Raw genomic sequence first — 22691 nt, 5'->3', positions numbered from 1 at the left:
GCCGACGAATATTAAAACAAACAAAGAGAGCAAGTCATCTTCACTATTATTTACTGGATTTCAATCATTTACTGGGTGATGTGATTCTGATACTCTTCCAGACATACCTTTGTAAAGCTATAGAGCATAAAGCAGCAAAAAGCTTTGATGCAAAGCCAATCCCTTGCGTGATTAGATAGCTAGAGGGAATTGCCTTCCATTCAAGAATAATATGCGGAAATCAACTATCGTCAATTGCTTCCAACATTTCATTAGCGAAGTTTATCTATACATATATTCACATACTTGCTACATACATAATGATAGAGTGGAATGCCGCCACATAATCACATAATCCCACCATCCTCATCACCTTCCAACAATGGTTTATATATACAAGTTCTAAGCAGTGAGAACTGAAACAGCCAAGAACAAATAATGCGTTAGTAAACCTTTGTTGATTGAATCAAATCAACAAATTTCTTTGCATTGAATCACTGATTGGATTTGCACCTGTCATGTATATTTCTTCAAGTTCCTCTTTGCCCGAAATTGACCAAGTTTGTCTCTCCATTGAGCTGTAGCAGATCATGAAAAATATAAAGATGTGAAGTTATTACAGCATTGAAAATAACTAATTAGCATGACAAAAAGTAAAGGCGCTACAATGCAGTTGTAATAGACTGAGGACTACTTTGGAAAATTTTGAACCAGACCACCCAAAATGATAAACAGCAGGGAGTTTTAAAATTTAAAGTAGCTTATTACATTGACTTTGTGTTTAATCACAAGAAGTTTATATAGACTGGTCAGAGCAGTGATTATCAGCAAAAACCAATCTGGTTTCTTTCAAATTGATGGTGGGTATTGGCTAAATAGGCAAAGGAAGCTGCTGAAAAAGAAAGCACATAAAACATGCAGGCAAAAAAGAGTGAAACATACCAGCATCTCCATAACGTTCCTCAAACGCAGCTGTAAACATGTTGCGCACAAGATTAAACTCCTTGGTATCAAGACAAGGTTGTCCAGTGGGCCTGAACCATATCAATTCCGATTAACTCCTCTTTCCCAAAACTGAGGCATAATTAAGATAAATTCGAATCCTTATTTTTCAAATTATTAATAGTTAACTTTGGAATCACAGACAGCAGACATGTTCTTGAATCTAGGGAAGGCCTTCATCCCTGAACATGAATTACAAAATATTGGCTAAATAGTATTTGAACTGATGCTATTGGGTAACAATCTTCTTGCCAGAGAAATCCAGCAACTTTTATTTTCAATGCTGAAGGATAAACAAATGAAGGAAAGAAAATATCTAAAGATTTCCACACTTACCTATCAAGTTCAGTGAATAATATGCCATCTGAAGCAGGAGACTGAATTGGCTTTCCAGATTCAATGACTCTCATTCCATCACTGTACGCCAGGTACTTATTAACTTGAATAGGCACCTACACAGATTAAGGAAAGATGCACTTCTACTGATCAGCAAGCCACTAATAATTTTGTAAGAGGTTCAATATCAAAACATTGTTTATTTCAGTTTTACTGCTTAAGTCACTCTACTGACGATCTTGAATCATACTTTCTTTTAATTCCTAATAGATAAACAATTATCAGAAAGTTGCTCTCTCTTTCCACCACAAAGAAAGATAAAAATGATGCGGGAGAAACAGAGAAACAAGGTACATTTTTAATGATCAAAAGTACCAACTAGCATGCGGGTGTCAAAGTCAAGACGGCATCATGATTTGATGTACTTGGCCAGGATACAGATTTAGGCATTACATATTACATTAGGGAGTTAGCCTAACAAGCACCAGATATAAGACATGAAAATCCATTTGACTCGGCATTCCAGAATAAAGATGTATGCATTGCAGTAGGCATTTCACATTCACTTACACCAGATGAGAAAGCCCATTTATATCAACATTTTTAGGGCTTTTCTCGACAGGAAATTTCAAGAAAACTAGCACCTTCACTCAGTCAAGCAAGCTTTGGCATTGAGTATATTGGTGCAGCCAACAAAATGAATGAAATACACAGAGTACCTTGCATCTAACAGCAATATTGATGGCATCTGATGGACGAAGATCAAAGCTGACACATTCAGTTTCATTACCAATCTGTGACAACATCAAAGAGTGTGAACTATTTCTACTTGTAGTTATACAAGCAAGTCAAATGCACCATGGACTAATTCAAATGAAAAAAATAAGGGTATACCTTAGTGAGGTACAACTGGGCAAAGTATGCTTCATGCACTCTCTTCGTAACTCTAACAAGTTTGACCTGCAAAAGAGTATCATAATCAAAACATCGGTGTAAATTAGTAGTATTTCACTTACAATGGTAGAAAATAAGGAAAGTATACTTCGCATCTCCTTCGTAGATTTTCTATGGTGTAGGCTATATGGCATTAGGCTTGTTTATGCACTTCCACGTGCTTGAGCCTGGCCTCTCTCTCTATTTTTTTATTTTCTTTGTTTATGAAAAGAAAAGGGAAGAGAAGAAGAAACACCAACTTACTTCAAAACCCATCTTTTCAACCATGTCCTTCACCACTTGATACATAGTTGGTCTTGCCTGGAAACCGACAGCCAAAATTCCTCAGCATAGCTATATATGAAACAAATCCAAGCAGTTGCCAGAGTCCAGATTTGACAACTCCATTATTCCGAAATAAAAATCCTATCACATTAATAAGGAAACTAAATACATACAATTTGGACATTGCGCACTGCTGCCATGAGCAACACACTTGGCATCTCCACTGAAAGCAATCAAATGCAGATCATCACTCCAAAATGACAAAGTAAGCACTGGTCTCTAAGTATTGCAAAGAATGTATTAGAAACTACTGAGTATAACAGCGAACATACAAACAATTATTGGAAGAAGAAGACCAGTCCCATCTTCCATCTTCAATACAATCGCAGGATGGGGAGCATAATCCGGCAGATGCCCACCTTGAGGGTTGTTGTGGACACATCTTAAGTGCCTTCCATCCCTCATTTTGATAACAAAACCATCCGATCCACTCTTCACCTCAACTACATGAAAAACCCAATTCAAATCAACAATTTAAATACATCACAAACCACATTGCACAAAAAAATCTTCAATGATTAATGCTGGCAGTCTACAATCACTAAGACAGGATACTCTAATGTAATTTAAAGGCAAACCCTACCAGCTTCAACGACACTGGAGTTGACATAATCTTCATCATTTTCATTGAAATTCTCGGCTGTACTCCCATTACCATCTGACGATGAGCTCAAACTACACTGCACTGTATTGCATCTTCGCGCTTTCAGTTGCCGAGAAGTAAGACCCACCTTAGTTTTGTAACCCTTAAATCCCCACAATTCACTTCTAACCAACCTAGCCTTCACCAAGGGACCAGTCATCGGGAAAGCGTGTTTTCCTGCTTGTTTTGCACGCACAGTAGGGCATATTACCGGTCCTTGCAGCGACACCATCTCTCCTCTTTAAAAAAAAAAAATTAACTGAAACAAGAATAAATAACAGAGGTTAAAACCGTAATTAACAACGAAATTGAGGTGAAATTGAAGATTTATTTATTTTGTAATTTATGATCAAAAGAATAATATACTGTAAACCGTGTCTTTTCCAGAAATAGAAACAAAACACAAAAACTCAAGTTTCCTACTTGCTTTCAGACAAAAAATAAAAATTACGATCATCTTTTCTACAAATCAAACGATCCGTGTTTACTCAAAAAGAATCAAAGGAAACGAAGATAAAAAAAATCCACCACACCTGAAAATCACCGATCACAGCTGGTAAAACGTAACCAGTAAGACCTTCAGTTTCTCGATCTTGTATTTACAGTTTTCTCATCAATCGAGAAAGGGTTAAAGAGAAACGATCAAATCAAGTTAAAAAATAAAAAATAAAGGATCAAGGAGAGTGGAGTGGGTTAGTTGTTGAAGAAAGCTTGTAGAGTAAGGAATTGAGAGCACATACAGATGGGAGAACCGACAAGGAGGATCGGATAATAAGGGAAATAGAGATAGGGTGTGAGAGCAGATAAGAGATTCTATTTTTTTGGTTTAGCAGTAAGAGATTGGAAGAGATAAGAGATGCTACAGCACCGATTGATAGTATATAACTGTAGAGAGAATGTGAGCTGGGCTTTTCTTATCGATGATGTTTTTTCAAATGACGGTTCTAGCCTTGTTAGTCTGTGTAATGGCATACGTATAGCCATGTCATGTAATACAATTAAAGTCAACATCCAGATGTTTAAAAAATGACCATAATTAATTTCTTCTTCTTTTCTTGGATGAATAATGTTATCTTCATCGTTGAATTTTATTTTGAGTTTTTTTAATGATTTTTTTTATATTTAAGTTTTGAATTTTTTTTTTACTGGTAATTAAGGGATTTTTTTATATAACGGAAAGGTTTTCTAGTTTTGATATTAAAAAAGGTTAAAAAAATATTTTGTTTTTATAGCAATACTGGTTAAATTGTTTTATAGTAATAATAGTTCGTCTTTTAACACAGAATTCATGCCGAGACTTGTAAGATTTTTCTTATAGTCTTCACTTGAATCTATATAAAACCGAGCAGATACCTTCAAGGACTGCATGCATGCATGTCCTCTTTAGCATGCTGTGTTCATTAATTATGGCTTGGCCTCACAGTACATGCATTGTTTACTCGATTTAATTACAAATATGGAAAAGCATTATTTACCTAATGTCAAACTTTGCGGCAGAATGTTAATAGGAGCTTTGCAGCTCTATATAGTTGGTTGGGAATGTTGTTTTTGGAAATATAATTGTAGTTATTTTTTAAAATTATTTTTGATATTAGTATATTAAAATAATTTAAAAATATTAAAAAATATATTATTTTAAAGTAAAAAAATAAAATAAAATTTAATTTTTTATAAACACTTTTGAAACGTAAAAATAAACAGGTCTCGGGGACGGGGAGGAGCTTCCATTTATCAATCAAACATTTGGTTTGATTCATCGTTTTATTACATGTGAAAAAAGATGCAACAACAAATTTTGTGTTTATACTAGTTTTCGCATTAAAATATTTTATTTTATTGTAAAACTTGATTTAATTTTTAAATTAACTTATACTTAGTAAAACTTTAATGAGATCTGATTAAATTGAATTCAAGGATTTTTTTAAAAAAATTATCCAGAGCAAGGTTGTTTTGCTTTTTAATTTTTTTTTTATCCAAAACAATTTCATTTCAATTTAAAAAAAAGACTTGGAATGTTTTTATTTTGAGATGGAGAGAGTTGACGAATCAACCAAACTTATTTAAATCAAGTTTAATAAAGATGTATTTGATGGGCAACAATATAAAAGTCAAAAGCTTTATAGAAATGACAATGCATTAATTAGGAAGCAAAATGTTAACTCTTCACTTTACCACAAATTATTCGCTAATCCTCTGTTCATAGACAAATATAACGCCGTAAACGCACCAAATGCTCTCACCTAACCAGGCCATGATCATAGGATATGAAGAAAAACAATGTCCCATGCGACAAATTTGTCAAAGTTAGGCCATTCTCACTTGATATCCTGCCTGTGAAAATATAATTTTATTTTGGTGCACTACATCCTTCACCAATCTTACAGAATCAACAGGTAATCCACTTACCCCGCCAGATTATAGCACTGTAATATAGAAGTGAGTACAGGGGTATTTCTGATATTTAGCCAAATGGATAAAACAAAAGGGCCTGCAACTGGAACCGTGTTCCTGCGAGGTGACGACATTATTTGCTAATTAGCGGAATCACATTGCAGGCGGCCCAATATGCCCAGATACTGCCACGTCTGTAATGATTTTACGGGTCGATGTGGATAAGGCACTCTGCCTCGTCAGATATCAATTTTCCTTAAAAATATCGCGTATTTTTAAATCAATTCACCTTTGCAATGCACTCATTTGTTGATACTCTGTTTATGAGATAGCTACATAAAAAAAATAAAAAAAATTAAATTTTTAATTAATTTTATATTAAAAAATAAAATTAAAAAACAAATATTCAATTAAAAAGTAACCGAAAAAACCCAAGTTAATCTGGATAACCAATAAAATTCATGACCTGAATCATGAAACCATGATAGCCTCATATAAAATAAATAAAAGAAATATTACGCTAAATTATCAGCCAATTCAATGTTGAATGAAGAAGTTGAGAAAAAAATCAATTAAAAAAAAATCACCTGGATCAATCAAGGTTAACCTAACAAACTTGAATAATAAAACCGAGACAACTCTATAAAAAATAAATCGTAATAAATTTTGAAGTCAAATACTCATTTAAACCAATATTTAATAATGAAATAATAATAAAAACTTAAATTGTAAAATTCCAAAGCATTTCAATATTTGTTGCTGCATTGAAATGTCAAAGCCTTTATATTAATATAGTTTATAGTTCACACACACACACACAAAATAAATTGTATTTTTAATTAAAAGTTAGGAATATCCTCTCTTGTTTCAAAATAAAAACAGTTTTATTTTTAAGTTACGACTGCTTTTCTTTACTTTGTTTTCAAATTGAAGAAGGTATTAACTATAAACTATTTTTAAATAAAAAATATGTATTTTAAAACATAACAATATAAAATAAATATTTAAATAAAATGATAATGGACATATAATTTAATTAATCGGGAAGCTAAAAAACTTTAATGATCTGTTGGTCAAAAATTTAAATAATTGTTTTATAAAACTTTTTTTTTATTTGATAATAAAAAACAATGCTAATATTGAAAATGAACAGTCTCAAGATCCTATTCAAATATCTATATTTTTTTTAGAGTGTTGTTTTCAATGATTTTGTTCTGCATTTTTTTTTTTTTTGAACCCCCATTTGCATTTCATCGGACCGTATCAGACTATCAGTTAAAGGCAATCGCATATATAATAATTTTGCAAGGCAGCGCTGCATGTCAAAATCCAACCCATCTTCTTCCAAGCGAGAAGGGTAAGTTGAGCAAGGCCCAGCCATTCCGAATGGTAGGAGGTTAGCTGGGTTATCCATGGAGTTCTTCATCAAACCTGGCCCACATAACATAGACTTGCTGCTAGGGGTGAGCAAATTCGGTTCGGTTCGGTTTTTACCCAAAAAACTAACCAAGATCAAATTTTGAAAAACTTAAAAATTCAAACCGGACCCGAACCGGAACCGGTTCAAACCGACCGGTTTCGGTTCGGTTCGGTTCGGTTTTTTTATCAGAAAAACCGGAAAACCTGTATTATTGTTTTTTTGGGCCTTTTGGGCTTTTTTGGGCTTTTTATTGGGCTTTCTGATGGGTTTTCTGATGGGCTTGTAATTAATGTAAATATCTTCTAATTTTGTTACAAAATTCTATAATATATTTAATATTTTTTCACTAAATATTCATTTATATTAAATTATTAGTGCTAATATTATGTTTAATATGTTGAACATCTTTCTAATATTTATATTTTGGAGTTTGGACTCCTCATGCATCAAAATTTAAATAACACACACACCAAATTAAAATTAAAATTACAAAGCATTGCCTTCAAAATGGGCTTAAAAAAACAACAAATAACATTGCCATAAAAAATAAAATACTTCATGCAAAAAATATAAATCTTCATTGTGCACATCATCTCAATCAAAAAGCACAACAAGATGACAAGAACATTGCACTTTGATTCCGTAATACCATTGACATCAAAACCTGAAAATCAAGATCTAAAATTATAACATGATAAAATAAATTAGAATATGTAAAAATAAATAGTAGTATTTTACCATCAAAGTAACTTTTGAACTAATTATCATCCGTTACTAAATGTAACTTTCCACCAAATTCTACAAAATAAAAAATTAGACATGCTAGATGATTGCAAACAATTTAATTAATAAATAACAAAATAAAAGGTGCAAATTTCTAAAAAAAATTACCCGACTCAAGGTTTTCGTAGGTTTCAAGATCATTTATCAAGCTTCTAATATCAGTTGGAATTGATCCATGATGCAACCAATTTTGACAACAAATGAGTGCTTGAACAGTTGCTGGAGAGAGAGAACTTCGAAATTGATCAAGTACACGACCACCTGTGCTAAATGCTGATTCAGAAGCCACTGTGGATATAGGAATAGCTAGAACATGTTGTGCAACCTTTGAAAGTATCTTATATTTCAAAGCATTACTTTTCCACCAACCCAAAATATCTAACTTATCATCATTAGGATCCTCACAACCTTCAATCAAATACCTCTCAACCTCATTTTTATTTTCCACACTATCCACCTCCAGCAAATGTCTTTTGAATCGAGCCAAAGTGTTAACATCTACCTCCACATCATCAATAGCATTAACATCCTGTTTATGCCTATTATTATCCACCACTTCATCAATTTTCAAATAAAACTCATACAAGCTCATCAAAGTATCTTTCACCTTATTTGTTAGCAATTGTGCTTTGTCATAATCATACAAATCACCAAAACAAAATTTCACATATTTCAACTTAAAACGTGGATCTAAGACATTAGCCACATATAATAAAAAATTCTGATTTACTTCACAACCCCAATACTTCTCAAACTTTAACATCATCTTCATTGCCATTCCACTTAAAATACTATCTTTATTTTTACACAATTGCAACAAGTTTGTATGCATGTAAATCAATTCATTGAAGAAAGAATTTGATGTGACATGCAATGAGCCAGAAAATCTCAATGTAACCATATAAAAGATCTTTAAGAACTTAACCAAAGTTCTTGCATTTTCCCAATCCTCCAAACCAGGTGGCCCTATGTTTTTTCTATTCCCCTTTGAATCAACCTCCAAAAAGTAACTCATATACCTAAGTTCTTTTTCACCTAACCTCACAAACACCTTTTCAAACTTTTCAGCAGCTTCTAGCATAAGATAAGTTGAATTCCATCGAGTTGCAACATCTAAACACAATGATTTCTTACACTCTATATGCAACTTTTCAGCACACTTCTTAAATGCAAGATGCCTTGACGGTGAAGATCTCACAAACCTAATGACATTTCGAATCTTAACAACTGAATCATTAATCTCTTTCAAGCCATCACACACAATGAGGTTTACAATGTGTGCACAACATCTAACATGCAAGTGCTCATTTGACAATATATTAGTTGGCCAATCTTTCATCACATTCTTTAAATATGAAATGGTCACATTATTAGAGCTTGCATTGTCTAATGTAATAGTCAACAGTTTATCAATCCCCCACTCCAACAAACAATTCTCAATAACTTGGCCAATTGTCTCACCCATATGATTGGAAACTTGACAAAAATTAAGAATTCTTTTATGCAAATTCCAGTCATTATCAATCCAATGAGCTGTTAAACACATATAGTTAATATTTTGGATTGATGTCCATGTATCTGTTGTCAAGCACAATCGTTGACCCTTAAGAGCTGTCCTCAATCTATCCTTCTCTTCAACATAAAGTTTCAAACAATCTCTCATAATTGTAAAACGAGAAGGAATGTCAAATCTAGGTTGCATAGTCCTAGCAAAAAATTTAAATCCCCGACCCTCCACAAAATTAAAAGGCAACTCATCAATTATAACCATCTTTGCTAGTGCTTGTCTACATTCATCATAATTATAACCTATTGCCTTAAGACTTCCCACATTTTGTTCTCCCAATTCACCTTCTCTATCTTAGGTTCTAATACCAAAACCTTTTGTTTCTTATCAATCACAAAAGGGAACTTCTTGCACACTTTTAAATGACTCCACATATTACTTGTGCCATTAACAATAGTATGACATGCATAATGTTTTCCACAATAATTACATTCAGCTCTAGGGGTTTTAGGATCAACATCAAGTTTTGTAAAGTGATCCCAAATTTGTGACTTCTTTTTATCATCAGCATTTCTTTTCCTAGATGTAAGGACTTGAGGTTGTTTACCTTTTGTATCTGTGGTGGATCCTGCATTGGTTGATTCTGCATTAGGTTTTGAAGTTGGAGAAGTAGTTGATGTTGGTGTAGTGCCCGTGGATGAAGCACTTTGAATTTGAGTAGTTTCCATCTGTTATTACATAATGAAAACATGTTAAAAACCAATAATTTATAATAGATTAACAATAATATGACATGCATAAGTTCAGCTGTAATTTTAAAGATTATTTTCACAAGTTAAGTTCTTTTATTTTGGTTGATATGTTGTAAAAAAAATTCTGCTGCTGAGTGCTGAGATTGTATTTTGTAATTTCAATAGACAATAATACAATACAATATATATATAAACATTATTCTCTTTTCATAAAATAAAAAAAAATTCAGTTTTCAGACCAGTGCCAATTATCTGCGTTTTGTATATTAAATTAACATGCAAGAGTTTGTATATTAAATTAACCCTCATTCCGATATTAATCTAGATTCCATTATTTTTTCATTGCTACTAATGACCTTAATAAAACAAGAATTCAGCAAAGAAAAACACATTGTCTCTCTCAGGCATATATCATTATCATCCATTCATTTCAGAAGCAGTGGCAAGGTAAGTGATATTATCACACTACAAACCAGAACCAGGGCATAAAACCAACACAGATAAACATAAAAAGAAAATCTCAAAACTAATTGACAGCTTCTGTAGAGCTTATTTGAGTTATTTTTGTTTTCATTATTTGCAGGTTATGTTTTATGAAGCCTTGAAAAATTTGACAGGTTATCTTAAAGACTTAAACATCATTTTTCTTGTGATGAAACTAAATTCGTTCACAGAACAGAATCACAGTAATAATAGCCATGAGGAGACACAGCTCCAAGCAGGCAAGCATAAACATTGAACATAAAAAAAAACCAGTACTAAATACGGATGATTATACACTATCAATAATTAAATAGAAATTGCTAACAAATTAGTAAAGCAATTTTATAATCAGTAATTTCAACAATTTTTTTTCTAACAGTATCAACAATTTTTTTTTCTAACAGTATCCAAATTAACTCGAATAATCTAAAAATTAAAAAACATACGAATAAATTCTGACATACATGAAGCAGCAAGCAGAATGCCTTCACTTCAACAGAATCAACACAGCAACTGTATCTTTATTATTTGACCTCTGCATTGAAAAAAAAAAACAAATACAATAAATTAAATAGATGATAAACAGATAAATCTAGGCAAAATACGAGCAGCCATTAGTTAATTAATTAATTAATTAAAACAGAAAAAACAAAATTAAAACTCACTGCTATAGAACTGATTCGGTTTCGGAGTAGTGGAGACTGTGGAGTACCATGTGATCTTGCGTAGATGAAGAGGAACGTCGATCTGTTTATGAGAGGCTTGACTGGTTTCAAACGATGGAAACACAAACTGTTTTGGATCTGTGTAACCGTGTTTCTATTTTCTAAGTCTAAAGAGACTGGAGAGGGAGAGGCGGAGAGGCGGAGAGGCGAGAGGGTGTGGGTGCTCTGGTACGGGGGCGGGTGCTCTGGTTAGGGTTAGCGGCGAGGGAGAGGGGGGACGGCAAGGGCGAGGGAGAGTGTTTCTCTGTTAGGGAATTAGGGCTAGCGAGTGGAGAGAGGCGAGAGTTCATCGTTTTCTATTTATACCGTCAACACAAAACACTGGTTAGGGAATTTTTTTTGAACCGGTTCGGTTCGGTCCGGTTCAACCGGTTCCTGCATTATAAAACCGAAAACCGAACCGAACCGGGATTTTTTCTAACTATTCTAATCAGTTTAATCGGTTTTTTTTCTCGGTTCGGTTTTTTCGGTTAATTTTTTTTCGGTTTTCTCGGTTTATTCGGTTTTCCGGTTTTTTTGCACACCCCTACTTGCTGCTTCTCTGCACGCCGTGCATTCCATCTAATTCCAACCCGTTTTCTTTTATACTAAAATGATTATATTAAAAAATAATATAAATTATATTTTAAAATTTTATTTAATATTTAAATTATTAAGTTAAGATAGTTTTTTGATATGGTATTAAAGTCTTGATAATCAAGTAGTCACGAGTTCGAATCTCATCATTCCTATTTATTTGATAAAAATTAAGCACAAGATAATATAGACTTGTGCAAGTTTCAAGCTCAGAGAGTTTTTATTTAAGAGGATGTGTTAGAAAATAATATAAATCATATATTAAGATCTCATCTAATAGTTTAATCTATTTGGTTGAGATGATTTCTTTACAATTCCAATATATATTCTTATAGAGTGGATAATTTCATTTTGTTTTTTCTCTTTATTTGAATTTTCTTTTTGATATTGATTGAAATGGGTTTGAATTGAATTTTACTAGTTTATTATCTTTGATTCATTTAAAAAATTTGGTTTGAGTTGGGTTCTAAATCTCGAATTTTCTAGTTTAATCTCCTAAATCTTTAACAACTATTTATAGAATTTATCATTAAATTTAATAATGAAAAGAAGATCTAACCGATGCCATCAAGCTTAATTAGCCAGCTCGTAATAGAAGGAAATTAAAAGAAAATGTTAGCCAGCTGTAATTTTCATTTAATTTCCTCGTGTGGTAGATTTCTATCGATTAATCTGGGGGTGGTGCTATCAATCGTGTCAAGTTTCGGCAAAGTCCGTTGCTTGTAAATTAGGCAATACCATGGATTCCTTGCATGAAGTCAAACACAATTTTTAAGATATTTTTAACACTGAGAGTATCACATCGGCTAGAGACAGATATCTTCTAAAAACTAACATTTGTAGAAATTAAAAAACTCAGCCAAGCTCCACAATGTTTATACATTTCTGGCATGAATTTAGTCGGTACAAAAGGAGTGGCGCATCCTCCTTTAAAATGCCTTGATTTGCCGTAGTACCCACAATTTCAAACCAGCCCAGCTTTTCTCCTCAATAATTGATCGGACTGACTAATTCGTGGGCTCCTCCGGCCGTTTCTCAATCTCTTGTCACCTTGAAATATCCTTAGGAATCTCACAAACTTTAGAATTATTAAAAATTTACATAATTATTAATTTTAGAATTCATGAAATTAATTGATTGCAAATATAATTTATGAACCATTTAATAAAAAAATTTTATGTCTAGTGATCGAACTACCTCAAAATTATGCAAGTTGACCTGGATACCACGTTAATAAAAAAGAAATTCTCTATGAAATAAAAGCAGAGTGAATAAGCCGCTAGAGAAAAAATTATGAACAGATTGCAAATAGCACAAATTCAGAGTTATTTTGAGCCAAGAACATCTCATGCCAATAATGGGATGTTCATGGTTGAATAACATGAAGCAATTAAAGTGCATGAATCTTTCATATAAAACAAGAGTTCGATAGATATTACATATGAATTTGTTACCTAAATTGTTAATGGATCAAATTTGGTCCACCCCAGAATACTTATTTTTTGCAGGATGACCAAATTTGCTCCACTGAACGTACAGAAAAAAACGATCAGAATTAATCTTTGATCAAGTACTGTTAACATATATAATTGCTTAAAGTCGATCCACATGGCTATGTCCCTCCACCAAAATTAGGTGGTGGCCAGATGCTTCCGCCGCCCCCACCATCACTAGTTACGTAAGACATGCAAGATAGTGGCACCAGGCAGAGCCCTCGGCTTCTCAGGTCTCTCTTTGGTTCTTCATCCCCCAAATTCGAAGCCTGAAACAATTGCAACATACAAAAAATGTTATAAATTAACTCTATATCATTAACCAACACAATATGCCTAACAAATATGATCATCTAATAATCATTCTACTAGCTAGTAATAATGGCCAGAAAAAAGTTTTATCTTTTCTTTTTTTGACGGATAGGATCGCGCGATAATTCGTTAATCAGGAAAATCAGCATGCCCCTGTCCATGATTTATGACAGTTCATCTTAAACAAGAATTAAGCCCTAGCTAGAATGCGACTTTTGGTAGAAAAACTGGGCATTTAATTAATTCAGTCATGCTCTTATCAAGGGTACAGTGAAGTAATGCTGACTTCAAAATCAAGCAACAGATGGGTTCTACTTGGACTTCCACCATATCTATTGTTCTAGCTAGGAAAGTCAACGAAACAGCATCTCGATGCCTCTGTTTAACCTTCCAACCGGACTTTAAAAACGACATAAAGTGCATTCGATATGTTCTGTATTGCGAGATGTTAGAAAGCCACTTTCATACCGCCGCTTGGATGCTTCTGCTCGTCTTGTTGCCGGATGACTTCATATATGGAATACTCAATGTCTGCAAAGACAAAAAAAAGAAGAAAGATATTAAATCACAGCTACCTTTCTCTGCTCAAATTAATCAGCCTTCATCAAAGAAAGTGGAAGGTCATCGTCATCCATTGTATCAAATGTTATGCATCCAAAGAAAAGATTCTACTAATCTCCAAGGTAATTAATCTTAAATAATAAAACAAAAGGCATCTATCCTATCATACCGAGTAATTCGATCACTAGGCATTGATCTCTTGTTCGTATCATAATTAGAAAGATGCCAAAGACAAAGGAACAGAAGAGAAATGAAATCCTGACGGAAACCCTAGCTACCATTTTTGCCTAAGCATGTATACATAAAAATTTTCTTCCAGAAGAACGAGGGTTCTTTAGTCTTTGCCCTAGTTTTGACCAAGGGATCTATAGGTAACAGCAACGCTAGCAATATCCTAGTGCATATTTTAAGACAACATATGCGTGTTCGTGTCAGAGAAGGATAAATTAGTATTTAGAACATGACAAAATCTGAGAAGAATGTTGGGTAAGTGGAAAATACCTCGACCTGGTTTTGAAGGAATTTGATGTATCCAATAGCCTCCATTAGTACGGATGCCGTGTCTGTCTGCAATATTCGCCCGAACCCATCCACATGCAAAATCACAAATCAATTCCTCATTCGCAAGACAACACAAATAACTTCTTTTTTTTTTTCTTACCTCGGATGAGCTGCTCCTGTTTATGTTTGCCACTCATTTCCCTTTTTTTCACTCGAGTGTATAAAGTTTTTTTTCTTCTTAATTTTAATCACAGAGTTTGGTTTCAAATTAATTAAGTTAAAATGTGTCAAGTTTCTAATCAATTTAGGCTCTGTTTTTCTAAGCTTCTAATTTTGCTAAACGAACTCTTAATTAATTTAGACTTAAAAATAGATTACAACCATTAATATTAATCATCCAATGATGATGATATATACGATACTTGAGGGGCAACGAATTGAGGCAAAAAATTTAGATTACCTTTCCAAAGGGTGCAACTAACTGCTGCAAAGCTGCAATTCTATCTCCTAATTTCTCTTTTCTAGCCTGTTAATTAAATGCCAAATGTCACAAATCTGAGCCAGATCGCACAAGAAAAAACAAAATAAAAGGAGCCATAACGCATGTATGTATTCTACAAAACGCTATTCAAATACTAGAGGTTTCGCACCTTAAGAGGAGGGCAGGAAACGCGTGACTCCAACCGCGATTTCTTGGGTGCAGCAGCTTGTGTTGCCTTTGGCTCCATCAAGCTTCTGTTGGGCCTTTTAGCCTCTGTCATTTCATTGTTGGAGGATATCTTTGAAATACAGAGAGTAGAGTACTGATAAAAATCAGTTCAATGATCGCTCAAAAGTCATTTTAAGAAAAGAAGATAATAAAGAGCGATTCTCCTGATAAAGAGATTCATACAATGCTTAAAGCTGAAAGTACCCATCATGTAGCAAAAAGAGAAGGCTAGCTGCTAGCTAGCTTTTCTTTTCTTTTGGTGCCATGAGTTGCTAAAGAAAATTTTTACAATAAAAGGGTTTTAACTTTTAAATTTTACTATTAACTTAGGGAAAAAAACATATATAATTGAAATATATTAAAAATTTTAATCATATATATCTTATAAGATTTAGTATTCTAGATGATACACAGTCAGGGTTTCTTCAGCATAATACACTAGCTAGCTAGCTAGAGTTGCTGCACTTGTACAAGCTCAATTAATCACTACGTGGTTATTTTGTATGATAAATTTGAATTTGCTGATCCATTTAATGCCAAATTAAGGACATGTATATCTGCAGATATACATAATGCCAAATTAAGGACATGTATATCTGAATTAAGGACATGTATATCTGCAGATATACATAATGCCCATATAATACTAAATAATTGCAAAAACAACAACTATCTGTCATGCCATGGTAAAATTAAGCAACAGCTCGCTGCTGCTCCAAAAATGAAGAAAAGGATAAAGAAGAGGGAAGAAGAATTAAACCTAACCTTATTAGGGCTACATGATGGCCTCTGACTGGCTTGCTGCATACGATCGAGACCAAAAGAAAGACTGTCTTTATTAAACATAGCAAGAGGATCATCAGAAGGTTGGGCAAAACTTCCACTAAATCTAGTAGACGTTAAGAGATCCAAGCCCTGCAAGTTCATGTCAAAGGAGCCTGATATCAACGGCGAAGATGGCTGATTCAAGTTTGAAATATTTATACTAGGATATATCTGACTAAAGCTCTCTCTGCTGGGTATAGCACTTCCAAAGCTGGAACCGTTGTGATGACAAGAGGAAATCTCTCGGGGTGAAAACTGATCATGGCCATTTCTTGGAAAGCCGGGTGAAATAGTCTTGAGAAGGAGCTTTTCACCAAGACTGAGACCCTCTTGTTCATCTTTGAAGTAACTTGAGGAAGATGGATGTGGATCTTCAATAGTACTTGAAGGGCTATATAACATCTCAGTAAATTTGGGAAAAGAATCCGATGAGAGCTCTTCTTTGATTTTTGAAAGTTGCAGTTCATGATAAGCTGAAAGGCTGTTGAAGTTGCCAGCATTGTTATTCCAGTGCTGAAAGCCTAGGTCCTGAATCATGGTGCTGTTGACAGAAGTGACTGGACTCTCGTATTTCTGTCTTGGGTTGAAGATAACTCCATTGTAGTTTGGACTTAAGTTGCCTGAATTCCTGCATAAAGATCAGTTAAAAGAAAATAAATATATATATAAAAGCCCTAAAAATCACCAATTCAAACAAGAAAATTAGAAGCACATGAAACTATAATAATACTCTCTAAAAATGAAAAAGAGAACACAAACTATCTAGTTTTTATTATATAGCTAGCTATCTGGGGTATTTGGTCTTGAACTCCAAATAAAAATCATTTGATGGTTAACAAAGACCTAACATGTTACAGGTTTGAATTCCTAGGCATTTTGATTGATGTACATCAAATCATCAGTAAAGAAAAGAAAGAAAGGTGAAATAAAAAAAGGAGATTCCAAATCTAAAGTTAATTTATATACGCTGGCGCTGTGAAATACACTAAAACATTTCGTTGTGGAAAGCTGCTTATAGTTTAGGGAGAGAAAAGAGGGAGAGAGCTGGAAAGAACTCACAAAGTGATGGTTTGGGTCCAAGCATGGGTGCTTCCAGCTTCTGCACAGCTAGATGGGGTAGTAGTAGTTAAAGAAGAAGACCCAACAAACTGGTCTTGGAGCTGATCATGTTGGTGATGGAGATTTGCAGACTCCATAATAATGAGAGTTTATTATTTAAAAGGCTTGAGAATCCCAAGATGAGTAATTAAGATTTAACTATCTATGGCTTGCTTGCTCTAGGAATCTCTCACTCTATTCAAAGAAACAGTTCAGGTGACACCCACACATCTTCTTTCTTTTGGAGAGCCACTTTTCTCAGTTTGGTCTTTACTCTTTCAAGTTTCCATCTAAAGTAGCCTTAAAAAAAAGGTGGGAGAGCTTGGATAACCCATCTCGATCCATACCTCTCTCCGACTTTAATAAAAAAAAAATTCTTTTCCCGCAGCTTCTCAATATTCTCCCTTCTTCCCTCCCTCCCTCCCTCCCTTCTTCTCTCTCTTTGTGCACTCTGAAATTACAGGGAGATGATTACACTTCCCCTACGTTATGATTAAAGATCCTGCCTTCGATCCCAAGGCTTTCAACAAAGGGCCGAGGAGAGAAATGATAACAACCATGCCCCTCTCTTTCACACGCACACACAAAAACACACATACACACAGAGCCACATGTCCAAGGGTGTCCTTATATATACATTTCATTAAGCAAGCACCCAACATGCCTTAGCGATCAAAGGTTTTGTGCACCTACAAATTAAGGGACAATCTGTTTTCTCGATGTGAGGATTTTAGCTTGAAAGTCTATTTGGAAGGGGTAATTAAAATCTCTCTCTCTCTCTTTTAGGTAATTGGTTAATTTACAACTTCACCCATGCATTAATTCAAATATATATTAGGGTAATTCAGAGACTAAAGAAAACTTCTAAAAAAAATTGTTATATACTAATTAAATTCGAGTTTCATCTAATTTTTTTCTTCAAAAAACTAGTGGTTAGCAAAAAGATAATACTATGTTGAAAAAGACTTGAACGTTAACATTGACGATCTTATTTACTAATACATCAAATTCAGTTTAATCACTTGCTTAATTAATCAAAGAAATTAATTAGTTAAATGGATATATAGATCAAGCTACAAACCATAATTCCTTACGCAATGGAAAAAATTATTTCATGAACTTTGTCTATTAGACCAAACCACACTCGCTAAAGGAACTGTTTATATATATATATATATATATATATAAATATATATAGAAAAGAATTGAAGTTGAAAGATTCTGTATCATCACTTATTTATCCACTTTAAAATACCTTCTAAACTGCTAAATAGATCATTCCCAGATAAATTTGCATCCATAACTTTCAAGCGAAGAGACAAACGATGAAGAATAAGCTCAAACATTATAGTCCAAATCGACATGATATCCTAAAAAATCAGTTTGTTTCTTGCACTCCAAATATTCCATAAAATACCATAGGATAACGTACATTGTAAATGCTCTTCACTTGAATCGACCTTTAACTAGAATACTTCATTGCAAAAGATTTCAGCATGCACCAACTAATGCCCAACCAATTCATGAATCGTTGCCGAAGATACCAAGGTTCATAGCAATGAAGAAAAAGATGATTCACATTTTTTATGCCATTATCATAAAGAGGACAAGCTGCTTGACTTAGATTAAGCAATCAACTACGTACTAGAAAATCCCTTGTACAGATTGTATCTTGGAGCAAAAGCCACGGGACATTTCAATCATAAGAGGAGAAAATCCTTTCCATAATAGTGTAGTGAAAGTGAATTATGTACCTGAATACTCTGCTTTATCAATAAGTTTAATGCAAGACTTGACAAGATATTGTTCATTGCTTTCTGCTGTCAATTGCTTCAAATCCTCTTTGTGTGTACTCAATTTGACCTTATCTATTAGGAAAGCAAATTGCTGAAGTTGTGTCTGATCTGAAGACCTTAATCTCCGATTCCACTAAACTTCCAGTGCCAAGAATCTCCCATAAAGTCCCCTATTTGGCTATTTCCACCAGTGTCATTGTTTTGGATCGATGTTGATATATCACAAAGCCGTGGGAAACAAGCTTGCAAAGTTCTAATTTGCAGCCATTTATCTGTTTAAAATTTAATGGTTTCCCCATTAACCACCTTGAAACAATTACACTCATTCTTCAAGATAGTTGAAGTTGCCAAACCAGAGTTAATAATGGAGTATATGCCTTTCCATGGCTGTGATAGTATAACACTGAAAATTGGAAGACCATTGACATCAGAAGGCTTATACTTGTGTTTGATGATGTCCTGCCACCCTCCAGAATTGGAGTCTCCTAGACTCCATAGCCATTTAAATAACATAGCCTTATTTTTCCCTTGTAAAGAGCCCACACCTAGACCTCTTCTTGCCTTTTCTCTCACAACCACTTTCCAAGATACTTTATGAATTTTTCTTGCATCGGAGACGCCAACCCATAAAAACCTTCGTTGGATAAAAGATATAATTTGTGCAACAACCTTAATTTGGCATTAGGAAAACATGTTTTTTTTTTAATTACTAATGAAATGAAATTTGTGTGTGCATGTGCAACCATTATAATTTGCACCTCATATTTTCTTATCACATGTAATTGCTTGCGTGTGTTTAGTAATGTGATGCATAATATTTTTTAAAAGTTTTATAGCTAGAAAATATATTAAAATAATTTTTTTAAGATTTATTTATTTATTTTTAACATAAACATATTAAAATCATAGAAAACACTAAAAAATTAATTTAATATTTTTTCAAGAAAATATATTTTTAAAATACACTCAAACACCAAAATGCTATAACGGTCAATGAATTTAAAGCCACAATAGCTAATTAGCTTTACTGTAAAGTTAATGCATTGTAATTTGCATTGTAATATACAAATCATTAATTTCATTGTTCTTTCTTCTTAAGTTTTTCTTTGTTTTCTTTTATCTTTTTGTACTGCATTCATTTTTTTTCATGTAAAAAATCTTTTAACTCTTCAAGGGTTATCTTTTAAATGATTTCTTTTTTATTAATACACACGATTATTATTAAAAAAAAACATATCAGGAATTTCTAAAGATCATTCTAAGGTCTTCGAGTTCTGTCTCCTTTTCTTCTCGCAAATATATAGTTGCAGGTTAATTCATATTTTTTTATTAGACTTTGAAAATGCTTCTCGGTCAATATCATTAAATAAATTTATAACATGTCCTTGAAGTACCCTTTCTTTCATGAATGCTTCTGCTTTCTCCATTGTCTAGCTAAATATTACTTGAAGAAGGTGACATGTCTCCAGATGCATGCATTGCACAAAGCTATCAGTACTAAGTCACTGAATTTTGATTGGACGTTCATGGTCTTGACTAGCTAGTACATGGTTTGGTCATTTGGATTTATCAGGAAACTTGCAATCATATTTTAATATCCATATCATGATCATGATGTGAGAATTTTTAATGAAATATCTTGAAATTTAGACATAGTTATTGAATTATTTAGCAATTAATCTAGAAAAAAACTTGGGTTATATATAAGATGGGCTCACTTGAATTAATTATTTTTTTTTAACAATATTATTTTTTTAAAAAAGTCATCAATCATTCATTCCCAAAATACAAAATATACATTAATTATCATGTAATTTCATCAATTGAACCTAAGGATATATATAGTTTCCTTATCAGCAAAAGAAAAGGAAATGAAGGATAGATAATGTTTTATCTTTATCTTTATCTTCTTTTTTTTTTTAATTTTTAAACTCCAAAAGCTCATCATGATGCTTTGGAAGAATGATCGAGTCTCATCTAATTTCAATCATACCCCCCTAGTGGCAAACAAAAAGAAGCTAACCCTAGTCTTGTAGTCTTTCATTATACAAACATTGTGATGCACACCTGTCTCTACATCTTAATTTTTCATTCTATTTTCGAATTTTATTTGGCTCTTAATTATTAGTTTGCTGCTTACTGTATATGATCTAGTGTTTTGACAGATATACATACGTTTGCTTAATTATCCATACTATAAATGTGTACGGGTGCTTTGCTTATTCTTCTCTTCTTTTGTTTTGTTTTTTAATATTTTTTAAAGATATTTTTAATTAAAAATATATTAAAATGATATTTTTTTTTTATTTTTGATATTAATAAATCATAACCATAAAAAAAAATTTAATATATTTTCAAGAAAAAATCAATTTAATAAATATTTTAAAAAGCATGTTATAACATATAAATAAACACTTACTAAAATCTCCATGCTATTTATTCTTTCAAGGATAATTAAAATTCCAAGACCTTCCTAATAAAATTCTCAAATTTTGCGAAAATTGGAAATCCATTTGCCCTCCAACAAAAAAAATGACTTTATGGCTGGCTTTAAATGAAGGTCTTTGCACAAGAGCCTTCTCGATGAAAAGGCACATCCCAAGCCCTCAGGATGACCGTTGCTCTTTTTGTGAGCATCATTCAGAAATTATCTCCCACATCCTCATGCATTGCCCAATGGTCTAGAAACTATGGAATAAAATTGTAGCTTGACAAGGTTTGAGCTAGGTAATGCCATATGGCCTTGACAACCTTTAATGTCAATGGCTAGGTCTTCTACAGGAAAAACATTGTAAGTTTGAAAGATCTGTTTGGGGGGCTTTATGTTTAGCATTGTTTGGACTATATGGAATGCTAGGAACATCTTGATATTTGAGGAAAAGTAGCCAATTTGAAAAGATATCCTATGGCATTTGTTTTGCTTTGCTGCAGGCTGGATCAGAAATCTGAACTCTTCATTTTGGTATACTGGTGCTGATCTGTATAGGAATCACGAATATATTTCGGCTTGCTCTGCTTAAGTTTTGATGTCGTGTGGTTTTTGTATTGTTTGCTTCATTAGTAGGGTTTTATGTTTCCTTGTTTTTTTTCATTGTAATTAGGCTGATGTCTAAGCTACAATCTATGTAGCTAAAGCTCTGCCCACACTGATCAGGTTTTCTCTCTTTATTCTGTATATATTCTTGATTTCACAAAAAAAAAGCCTTCCAACTTAACAATATTGAGTTGTAAGGCACAACCAGTAGAATGCTTATATATAAAAAATTAGTTTTAAAAAATTTCAATCAAACTATATACTCACACCCTATTCTCACAAATGAAACTATTTTTTTTAATAAATAAGATATATATATTTTTTTTTTGCTGATAGACTTTCAAACTCAATCATATCGAATTGTAAAGCCATGACTAAGTGTAAAATGAAGTGCTGCAGGAGCGTCCCATGAGAAATTAATAAGAAAAAAGAAATCTTAAATTCTGACCACTACAAAACTTAAGAAATGAAAAAAATCTCTTAATCT

General features: G+C 33.1%; 2 protein-coding genes across 4 annotated transcripts; both read right to left on the bottom strand.

The window, feature by feature from the left end:
- Positions 1-143: 143 nt before the first annotated feature.
- LOC7479727 (bifunctional nuclease 1) lies at positions 144-4121 on the bottom strand. Of its 2 annotated transcripts, none has more exons than XM_024596041.2 (11): positions 3772-4121; positions 3179-3497; positions 2868-3038; positions 2709-2758; positions 2515-2571; positions 2212-2277; positions 2037-2111; positions 1318-1433; positions 922-1013; positions 493-557; positions 144-395 (listed from the first exon to the last, which is right to left on the bottom strand). In XM_024596041.2, the coding sequence occupies exons 2-10, from the start codon at positions 3468-3470 to the stop codon at positions 496-498; spliced, it is 981 nt and encodes a 326-aa protein (XP_024451809.1). In that variant the 5' UTR covers positions 3471-3497; positions 3772-4121; the 3' UTR covers positions 144-395; positions 493-495. The 2 variants fall into 2 exon arrangements, with proteins under 2 accessions (XP_024451809.1, XP_002300754.1); XM_002300718.4 differs by having other exon boundaries at positions 3179-3477.
- Positions 4122-13265: 9144 nt separating this feature from the next.
- LOC7479726 (transcription factor bHLH110) lies at positions 13266-18088 on the bottom strand. Of its 2 annotated transcripts, none has more exons than XM_024594591.2 (7): positions 17336-18088; positions 16217-16904; positions 15393-15521; positions 15203-15268; positions 14743-14808; positions 14149-14211; positions 13266-13637 (listed from the first exon to the last, which is right to left on the bottom strand). In XM_024594591.2, the coding sequence occupies exons 1-7, from the start codon at positions 17470-17472 to the stop codon at positions 13488-13490; spliced, it is 1299 nt and encodes a 432-aa protein (XP_024450359.2). In that variant the 5' UTR covers positions 17473-18088; the 3' UTR covers positions 13266-13487. The 2 variants fall into 2 exon arrangements, with proteins under 2 accessions (XP_024450359.2, XP_024450358.2); XM_024594590.2 differs by having other exon boundaries at positions 15393-15545; positions 17336-17788.
- Positions 18089-22691: the final 4603 nt, after the last annotated feature.

Source organism: Populus trichocarpa, chromosome 2, assembly GCF_000002775.5.
Source record: "Populus trichocarpa isolate Nisqually-1 chromosome 2, P.trichocarpa_v4.1, whole genome shotgun sequence".
Lineage (NCBI taxonomy): Eukaryota > Viridiplantae > Streptophyta > Magnoliopsida > Malpighiales > Salicaceae > Populus > Populus trichocarpa.
Note: the sequence above shows the minus strand (reverse complement) of the source record. Positions and strands in the feature narration are given on the sequence as shown.

What these genes read in the sequence shown, in the direction of transcription:
- LOC7479726 (XM_024594590.2), bottom strand. Translation starts at nt 17,472, where the DNA reads ATGGAGTCTGCAAATCTCCATCACCAACATGATCAGCTCCAAGACCAG. An exon ending in CATCATGTAGCCCTAATAAG is followed by an intron (nt 15,546 to 16,216) that starts GTTAGGTTTAAT and finishes GATTTTTATCAG; the next exon opens with TACTCTACTCTCTGTATTTC. An exon ending in TAGTTGCACCCTTTGGAAAG is followed by an intron (nt 14,809 to 15,202) that starts GTAATCTAAATT and finishes CGAATATTGCAG; the next exon opens with ACAGACACGGCATCCGTACT.
- LOC7479727 (XM_024596041.2), bottom strand. Translation starts at nt 3,470, where the DNA reads ATGGTGTCGCTGCAAGGACCGGTAATATGCCCTACTGTGCGTGCAAAA. An exon ending in CTCCAGTGTCGTTGAAGCTG is followed by an intron (nt 3,039 to 3,178) that starts GTAGGGTTTGCC and finishes TTTTTCATGTAG; the next exon opens with TTGAGGTGAAGAGTGGATCG. An exon ending in CCCAGTTGTACCTCACTAAG is followed by an intron (nt 2,112 to 2,211) that starts GTATACCCTTAT and finishes ATGTTGTCACAG; the next exon opens with ATTGGTAATGAAACTGAATG.